The sequence below is a fragment of the Asterias rubens genome, chromosome 13 (assembly GCF_902459465.1).
Source record: "Asterias rubens chromosome 13, eAstRub1.3, whole genome shotgun sequence".
NCBI classification, from domain to species: domain Eukaryota; kingdom Metazoa; phylum Echinodermata; class Asteroidea; order Forcipulatida; family Asteriidae; genus Asterias; species Asterias rubens.
Genome location: NC_047074.1, coordinates 10,323,333 through 10,333,062, shown reverse-complemented (window position 1 = coordinate 10,333,062; position 9,730 = coordinate 10,323,333). Strand labels below are relative to the sequence as shown.

At 38.1% G+C, this 9,730-nt stretch overlaps 2 protein-coding genes across 2 annotated transcripts in view; one reads left to right on the top strand and one right to left on the bottom strand.

Moving 5' to 3' along the window:
• The first annotated feature begins 857 nt into the window (after positions 1-857).
• LOC117298709 (ficolin-3-like) lies at positions 858-1,952 on the top strand. Its single transcript, XM_033782026.1, has one exon. The coding sequence runs from the start codon at positions 858-860 to the stop codon at positions 1,950-1,952; it is 1,095 nt and encodes a 364-aa protein (XP_033637917.1).
• A 2,934-nt stretch (positions 1,953-4,886) lies between these two features.
• Positions 4,887-9,730, bottom strand: part of LOC117298838 — a 137,745-nt gene continuing 132,901 nt past the window's right edge. Inside the window, exons 131-133 of the mRNA XM_033782183.1 lie at positions 9,481-9,576; positions 7,846-8,647; positions 4,887-7,040 (exon numbers count right to left, since the gene is read on the bottom strand). Of these exons, the coding sequence (XP_033638074.1) occupies positions 6,969-7,040; positions 7,846-8,647; positions 9,481-9,576 (970 nt within the window). The 3' untranslated portion in view covers positions 4,887-6,968. The remainder of the gene's footprint in view (positions 7,041-7,845; positions 8,648-9,480; positions 9,577-9,730) is intronic.

Below are 9,730 nucleotides of genomic sequence, written 5' to 3'. Positions count from 1 at the left end.
CATTGAATTTCTTCAGAACAGTTAACATCCGTTGCTGCTCTAGTTTAGAGGTCAGGAGAGTTAGCCAATCAGCCAACCTTTTTCTTCGACCAAAATAAGCAATATCATAATTCCTGTCCTTCATTGATACTAAGCGTTACCACGTGATATTTTTATAGAATTATGATGTATATGTATTTTTTTAATGTATCGGCAATAGCCATGACACCTTGGCCGACAATTTCTGACTTAAATTCAACGAAGTAGGAAATAATCTTAATGAATAGAACCTCCAGCTAAAGAAAATAAAATTGTCAGGCGCACTACCTCAATATCCATTTTAATGGAGGCAACCATCCATAGCTAACGAGACCCAGATTGCCGCTCTAGTTTGGAGGCCAGACGAATTGGCCAACAATCAGCCAATCAGCAATAGCCACGACACCAGGGTAGACCCCAGCTCGGCGCTCTGCATCAAGAACGTCATTTTCGTCTCTTCTTTTTTAAGAGTAACACCATGTGTGAAATCGCTGCGATATCCTCGACTGTCTAAATTCTTGGTGTTTGCTTGATAACTCTTTTATTTACTGGGTTTCTTTAAGAAAGCTTAACGCTTCCAACCTACTGAACAAAAATTTATGTTTGCTTGTAAATAAATAATTCGGGTCAGAGAAACTTATAAGTACAGAGTCGGAGGCCTTCGTATGGGACTGTTCGTGGGGGCCAACGGCGCAACGTCCTCCACCACACTGCACTGAAGACGCGGTCTATTACTAAAGCATGACCAGGAGGGCGGATGGAGCCCCTGCCCACATGGGACAGAGCTTGAATGGTGTGTATGCTTTCAACTGAGCTTAAGCAGATGCACATCGGCAACCATGAAGGAGGCATGGTTTTACTCACCAAAACAGTTGTTATTAGTCGAAGCATGTATTGTGTTTCTCTTAATTTGCACACGTATTAATGCTTCAGAAATACTATGTGTTCATCAACTAGAAAGAGAGTTTCTATCTGCCGAAAACAAAGAATTGCGGCAAGTTTACTACCGGCAGACTGTTACACGATCTCATGTTCAATGTGTGAGTAATTGCCATGCTGATCCTCAGTGCCTATCGGTCAATTACCACATTGACACTCACTTGTGTGATCAGAATAATGCTACCAGGGCTCGGTATCCTGACCACTTCATTACACACTTTGGGAGTGTGTACTTTGATGCCGATGTGGACACGCCTCTCCTCTCTCTGCCTGACCCCAAACCCTTTACACTACCTGTGACACCAACCCCAATTCAGCCTCGTTACAGCAGTTGCAAGAAGCTACTCGAAGCAGGTCATACTAAGAATGGTCTCTTCAAAATATTTCCCGCTGGCTTTAGTGATGGTCTGAGGGTGTACTGCGACATGGAGACCGATGGCGGGGGATGGATCGTAATCCAAAGGCGTCAAGACGGTAGCGTGGACTTCTACCGCAACTGGGTAGACTATCGTAATGGTTTTGGTGACTTGGACGGTGAGTTCTGGCTCGGGAACGACAACCTACGCGGTCTGACTGAATCTGAAGGAAGGTGGAAGCTGAAAATCGACTTAGAAAACTGGTTTGGCGAGAAAGCATGGTCCGAATACGAAGGGTTCCGTATTTCTGGAGATAACTTTCGGCTTAATGTTGATTCATTCAACGAAAGAAGCACTGCAGGGGACGCTATCCTACATGTCTTGGAGAGGTTCAAACAAGATGGCATGATGTTCTCCACGAAAGACAAGAAAAATGATAATGACGAAGTTGGTTGTGCTGTGACATACCATGGGGCGTGGTGGTACAACGACTGCACTAGGTGCGATCTGAACGGTAAGTATTACCCACGCAGGACAACCGGCGCTGATGTTGTGTCGCGGGACTATTTAAGATGGAACACTTGGAACAACGTGGAGTCACTGAAGACTTGTGAGATGAAAATCCGTCTTATATCTTAAAAGCAAATGAACAGGAGATGTTTGCTGTGTTCATCGTAAATTAGGAAAATGAGTTTCCTGATCAAATGTTAACAAAGATCATTAGCTAGTATCTTTTAAGGTACAATTAAAGGTTAAAAACACAATCAAAGGTTGAACAATATTAGGTAGTTATTTTCAAGAATTAATCTCATTTTTTTAAAGCATTATTCAGATCAACTCAATGTAAATAACTTATGGACTAGGTGGTATTAAAAAAGCTCAATATCACATTAAAGGAACACGTTGCATTGAAAAGCGTTTACTATAAAATACATACGGTTAGAGAGATGTTTTAAAAGTAGAATACAATGATCCAGACACGTTTGCCTCGAAAGTGCGTGGTTTTCCTTTTAATTTGCGAACTAACACGATCAGCCAATTTATGGGAGTCCAAATTTTGAAAGACCAACTCGACCGATCCAAGGCAATGTGTTCCTTTAAAAAAAAACATAAAATTCACCTCCCCCTATTGTGATGGTTTTTTGTTAATTGCAGTTTTATCAACTGTTTGCTTCAACAAAATAAAATCATATTGCCTCAATTTTTAAGACAGTTTGTGAAAAAGCACAGATAGTTTTTTTTAGGAACCTGTCATTGGTTCTAAAACAAGCAGACGAGTAAACGAGTTGTAAAAAACTCAGGTTGACGCTGTCGTGAATTGATTGCTTGAATTGGTGTACCGTTTGGAACGTCACCGCTGTTATACCTTTTTTCAAATCTTACTTTTTAACATCATGACCAATGCTCAAAAAAAAAAAGGTAATGAAACCCCGCATAATAATATTGTAACGAACATTATAGAGGTTTTATTTGTTTGGGGTTAGAGCTTTGAAATACACTCAAACCAAACAGTGTACCCCTGTATTGTGAACAATACAAAGCTTATTGCTAGTTTTGTTAAATTTTGAAATTAATCCAAATGTAAGGCACCAGTTGAGCAATTAATATTGTTGATTAAAGGCAGTGGACACTATTGGTTATTACTCAAAATAATTATTAGCATAAAACCAAGTAACGGGGAGAGGTTGACGGTGTAAAACATTGTGAGAAACGGCTACCTCTGAAGTGCTATAGTTTTCGAGAAAGAAGTAATTTTCCACGAATTTGATTTCGAGACCTCAGATTTAGAACTTGAGGTCTCGAAATCAACCATCTAAACGCACACAACTTCGTGTGACAAGGTTTTTTTTCGATGACCGATTGAGCTAAAATGTTCACAGGTTTGTTAATTAATGCGTATGTTGAGATACACCAACTGTGAAGGCTAGTCTTTGACAATTACCAATAGTGTCCACTGCCTTTAAAGTTTGTTATATTACCTTATATTGAATGTTACAGAATTTGTATTTTTTTCGTGACCCAGATGGCCGATCGATATCAAACTTCAACAGGTTTGTCAGTTTATGTATATGGTGGATTACATAAAGTGCTTACACTGACAGCAACTGTTTTGTTATTTCTGTAATGTCCCTTTAAGCTTGAAAAAATAATCAAAGGGTTTTTGTTTTATAAATCTAAGAAAAAAGTAGTAGTTACCCAAAACATTTCTGCTCCTGTAAACTACTGCCGCATTTAGTAGTAACTTTTCCTGGATTTGTACAATAAATCACCTCGTCTAAATTGACTTAAAATTGACTTTCATAAGAAAATCAGTCTTTTAAATTTGGAGATTTATTTAATCTTCGAACTTGTTTCATAGTAAATTTTGCACGATGTAAATATTTAAGGCTATCAGTAGGAGTGTGTGAACACGCATTCTATTCACAATATTTACCTTTTAGCAGAATATTCGATAAAATAAGTGTTAAACAAAGTTTGTAATGTTTTTTTTATAAAACAGAAAAAAAGCGTTTTGATACCATTTGAAAACACCTAACAATCGTCAAAATGTTTTTCAACGGGTATAAAGCACGGTTCATACTTCCTGCGAATGCGACACGAATTTTGACGTCGCATCCCTATTTAAGCTGCGAATGTTTCGCAGGAGTTTAGCATATTTAAACTGATTCGAAGTAGTTGCTGCGAACAATGGTCTCTACTATTATAGTAGAGATCAATGGTTGCGAATTGATGTCGTCAAAATTCGTATCGCATTCGAATTCGCAGGAAGTATTACTCCATAAAAAACCCGCGTAATTTACAATTTCAAATGTATATATTCATCTTTCTTGTATTACTGTATGTTCACAAGGAAATACATGCGTTTAATCGTTCTAACCGGAACAACTTGTTTCACCGAGTTTTATTTCAAAGTGGTAAGGTTACAAAACACCCGTCTGTTTCTCCGTCCGCCTCATTGTGTGTCTGTATAACTTGATGTAGTTAATGGGAGACTTTCTGGGACGATAGAGGGCAGCAGACTTACCGGGTAAATCCATTGTTCTCAGAATTATGCGCATGTTCAGAACTACGTAAACAATGGAAATTTACCCGGTATGTCTGCTGCCACCTAGCGTTGGAAAGTCTCCTATTGTTTTCTATCGTGGAGCCCTAGCCTGGAATAAAACCCCAGACGCATTCAAGAGAGATTTTGGTTCTACTGAAATACCTTAAAGGCAGTGGGCACTATTGGTAATTACTAAAAATAATTGTTAGCATACAAACTTACTTGGTTATACGGGCGATCGAGAGCGGCTGATGGTATAAAACATCAAGAGAAATTACTCTGAAGTAACATAGTTTTTGAGAAAGAAGTAATTTCTTCCATTATTCTCTCGCAACTTCGAAGACCAATTGAGTTCAAATGTTCACCGGTTTGTTATTTTATGAATTATGTTGAGATACACCGCGTGAGAAGGCTGGTCTTTGACAATTACCAAAGGTGTCCCGTGCATTTAAGCTTTGGTTACTTTGAGAGCTAATTTAGCAAAATGATTGTTGTGTATGAATAAGAAGTTCGGAAGGAAAAGACAATTAAAAAGAGTTTTCTTTGCTTTAAAAACATTTTATTCTCACCCAAATTCATTTCAACTATATTCGAAACAAAGAACATCAGCAGAATGGTAGAACTTATCTTTTAACAAAGCGGGTATCGTGCTTATAGTACAAAAAATCACCAGATAAGTTGAATCTACATGATTCGTGTTAGTTGTTGTTTTCATCCTTTGATGTCCTGTTTTGTCTGAACAATTTCTGTGTATATCAATAAAAAAAAGCGAAAACCTTTCGGAGTAAAAATCATTACAATGTAAAATAATAAACCATGTTACTTGTCCGTGACACCAAAATGTTTACAAGGGCCGAAGAACCCGGTCTTATGCAGGTCATTTCCCCCTGTAGTACATAATTGCCACCCCAATGTTCCTCATATTTTCTTTTTCATATTCCTTTTTTAATCGATTTAGAAAAACGAAAAATTCCCCATAAAAGCACTGCGACAGTGGCAATTTTGATGTTCAGACAAAATTGCTTCCGCAGGCACGATTTGTACGCAGCAAAAGGAAGAACACATACAGTTTACGGCTTTGGATTCGGCTTCAGGGTCCGTTCTCTCGTCTGAAGCCATGCCGAGTGCGTACGTAAATGATGCGCAATTGTCAAAACAACCGCGGGGCCAAGCTAGCTTGAGCCGAATCCGGAGCCGAAGCCATGGTTTCGAAAAGGGCCTTAGATTGTATTGAAACTGCGTTCGTATGCAGAAGGGAGGCACATCGCAAATTGGTTAGCTGCTATCATTTTATAATCATAAGTCTTTAATTTGTGTGTAAATTATGAGACAAAAAATGTCCCGCATGACCAGTTCAGTGTCTCTGCTGCCAGTAGAATTAATGGAGTGTGTACAAGGTCACTCAAACAAGGTATTTAAAGAACTTCTCCATCTGAGTAAAATATCTTTCCAATAATTTTGTTACGAGATTAAAAACAAACACTACGCAGAAAATTCTCCTTTATCAGTAGACTTGTATGCAGTTATGTTAATATCACGCCACTTTTAGATGCAGATACTATCCCTACGTGGCGTTCAGCGTTAGCATTGAGGCACGCCGGCCGGATGAAGATTCTGTCTCCCTAATGGCGAATTGTGTACAATCTACTACACGGATAGCGCCCTCTTTTGAAACATCCTCCTCCAGCCACCGTTTATTTCCCATTATATTTAAAACCATAAGTCTATAAATTTAAACGTAAAAAATGTTTGCAAGGACCGTTTGATCCTATACCATCGAAGGAGAAATAAAAAATATTGTCTGTTCCTTTCCTAACAATTTCCGTACATCTAAAACTAACCTCCTTACATACCAAGCTAATGTCTTGCATTATTTGAACTCACACTCTTTTGTTTTATCGTTTAAGTGACATATTTCGTTCAGCGCTATGAACTCTAACCTCTGACCTGCTCTTATCGAAGCATTGGTGAGATAAAAAAGCAACAAAAGTGGCGTTTTCAGAGGCACTTGCAGTTCAATTTCATTGGAGTATTCATAGTCATAAATCTCATCACACCAGCAAAAATACATTGAGTAAAAATATTACATTTGCCTTAAAAACAATCACAGTTAAAGTTAAAATGTTTTAAAAATGTCACCCCAAGTTTTTTTTGTTCACTTTGGATTAGTCGTATGACTATAACCACAACTTTATGAGGACTATTACTTTGTTCAAACATTTGTTTTTCTTAAAAAAAAAAACGATTTTCAAATTTATTTGTGCACTGCTTTTTTGTGATGTAAAACATATCCCTCTCAAGATTCTAAAAAACTTTTAATTTAAAACTTTACCACAGAGTGTTTTGACAATGGTGTAACTTTGTTACACCTTTGTAACTGAAAATTGTTGTACTTAAAAAAAACGTGTACCAGAAGGCGTTTCTCTCAAATGTGATTTAATTTTCTCATGAAAATGAACTAAAGTTTCGTATGAGGTTCATTCAAGTTTTCATATGAGGTTCATTGAAACAAATCTTGTGTTTTGCTTTTGAACAATGATTAATATCGTTTCAAAAAATCTTGATAGTAAAAACTTTGAACTACGACTGCAATAATGAAAGATGAATCATTACATATCCGTCTCCTCAATATCTTCAGGAGTCATTTCTTCTTCTTTGATGCTGACCATAGATCCAGGAAGCTGCAAGAGACAAAATTTGAATAAAAAAAGAACAACTTTTGAGATAATCTTTCAGATCTCTATTCCTTTTCCTCTAATGACTGTATACCCCTCGCTCTGCTAAATCCCTTCTCTGTGACCACATGCCTACTCGATTTGCCGGTATGGCAGGAGATTCTGTCCCCCGGAAATTCTGTCCCCAAAATGGTAAACTGTGTATAGACCTTTCTTTTGTTGATAAACAAACCGCCTTGGTTGGCATGGTCGGCCGAATGTTAGTTACACATTAAATCGTAAAAACAGATGTTTTACAACAAAATTCAACATTTTCTGCAAACTTTCAATTAAATAAAATACCTCTCATATGTAGTTGTTTTGTTTTAAGCAAAATCAAACAATTTGTTTACATATTTACAAAAAATGGCTATGTTTTCTTGATTTGTACTGATGGCTTTCTACAGTTTTCCAATCTGGGTTGGCAAAAACTCGGGCTGTGACTTTGCAAAAGAAAGGTCTATAAACTACTCCTAATAGCGCCCTCTTTTAAATGCTCCTCATCCAGCGGACAGATTTCCATTGGATACCGGCTGCAAGTCTACTAACTTGCTGTAATTGTCCGTTTGTAATTTTCTGTTATTGTACCACAAGGCGCTTTATAAATACCTACATTATTATATTTCATTATTGAGACTGAATTCTGCAAGTATCAGCTTGAAGTGTAATATATTTTTTATTTCATATCGGTTCAAAATTAAGTAAGTAATTAAGTAATTTTTGTATTTTTGTATTGAGGATAATGCTAGAGAACTAATCCTTTTTTTCATACCTGAATCGGAGAGCCAGCTGTCTCCTTTTTGGATGAGCTTGGACCATCTCTTGAGGAAGACCCAAACCAACCCCCTGTGCCTGTAACCTCATCATCAACATCCTCTTCCGGTCTTCCCAAACGGCCTGAGACGCTATTCCGCTCAACCATCTCCTGGGCATTGACTTTATCTCCGGGGCTACCCTTTGGCATTGTGGTAGCCGCCCATTTCTCAGCTTTGATCGGGCTCTCATCATCAGAGAGCTCTGCTTCGGAGGGAGGAGATTCAACATCATCCCGGACGGCAACTTCCTCTTCTGCATCGATCAAAGGTGTAACGTCTACGGCGTTTGAACGGCCAAAAAGAGAACGGGATCTTCCGGACTTGGAGCGAGGAGTTTGAACATCATCCAGTACGGGGACTTCTGGAGCGGTGAACGGTGCAACTCCCACAGCGTTTGATCGGCCAAAAAGAGAGCCAGGTCTTCCGGACTTGGAGCGAGGAGTTTCAATAACAGCCAGTACGGGGACTTCAGCAGCGGTCAATGGTGCAACTCCCACTGAGTTTGAGCGGCCGTTACTAGAACGTGGTCTTCTAGACTTCTTCTTCCCATCGGGCCTTATGGATAGCAGGGAGCCCATTGGTGATCTCTTTGACTGGGCAGTGCTTGGGGAGACGGTAGAGGGACCCGGAGGAGCAGACATCGGTGGTGAATCAGCGACGTCTTCATCGAGTTGAAAGGCTGGATTCTCGAAACTGTTCGACTCACTCGGTGTCTGTACAAGTTGTTCTTCATCATCTTGGCTGGGATGAATACGGGACCTATTGCAAATGGAAAATCGGTGTTTACACATGTCACTTGAGTGTCGTCATATCTTTTTTAAACAATTGTAATGACTCTGTAATTTGACCTTCGGGTCACGAAGTTTGTCAATTTGAATCAAACTCAGTTTCAAAATTCAAATTCAATACGTTATTCAATTCAATGCGATGTTTGAACACTTTTGGGTCATTTGGATCACGACTCAAGTATTCTAAGACTTACAAATAATGTCTTCCCGCCAATGATGTCATCAGTCATTTGCTATAGCCCAGCTAGTTAATACATATTCTCTCATAGCAAACCAGTCTGTTTTTTGTAAATGTTTTCTTGTTACCTGTTTGTCTTGTCTCTTTTTTGAAGTTTGTCTGTCAAGGCTGTCTTCTACAAACCTTGGCTTAATCTGAGAGCCTCATACTCTCTATAATTATTTTGGTTGACATAGATTAACTAGTTTTTACTCAATCCTCTGTGCTTAGTATTTTGCTTATCTATGTAATACTTTGTTTACATTATATCTTGAGAAGAGTAGTATGAAATCAATGTTAACATGAATTGAATTGAATTGAATTGTGTTCTTTTGTAATACAAACAAGATCCTTTGAAGATTTTTTTTTATAGAAGTGTTGAAAAGCGCAAAACCAATGATTTATTTGGTGTCATTTCAATTAAAATAATTCCTTTAAGTTTCTCACTCGATGTTATAAGGGGGGGGGGGGTGATGAACATACATTTTATCAAGCATTATTTGTTTAGGTAAAGTTTTTTTTTTTTTTAATAAGGTTCCGAAACATTTCATGCATTGTGTGCAGGAGTATTTGATGGTTCCGCTTACTTTATAGAATAGCCCTTCTTGAAGAAGACGAAAACAACCAAAGTGATCAGAAACAATCCAAACACAGTGCAGGAAACGCCGATCACAATCTTGAATCTTCAAGAATAAAAAAACAACAGTAATTAAAAAAAAAACGTAATGTGAAAAATTTCAGGTTAAAAGGTTGGTTGAAGTATTGTTTAAAGCTTTGCGTGGATAAAATAATATGAAAGAATTCATAAACATTATACTTGCGGGAACACTCCCATAA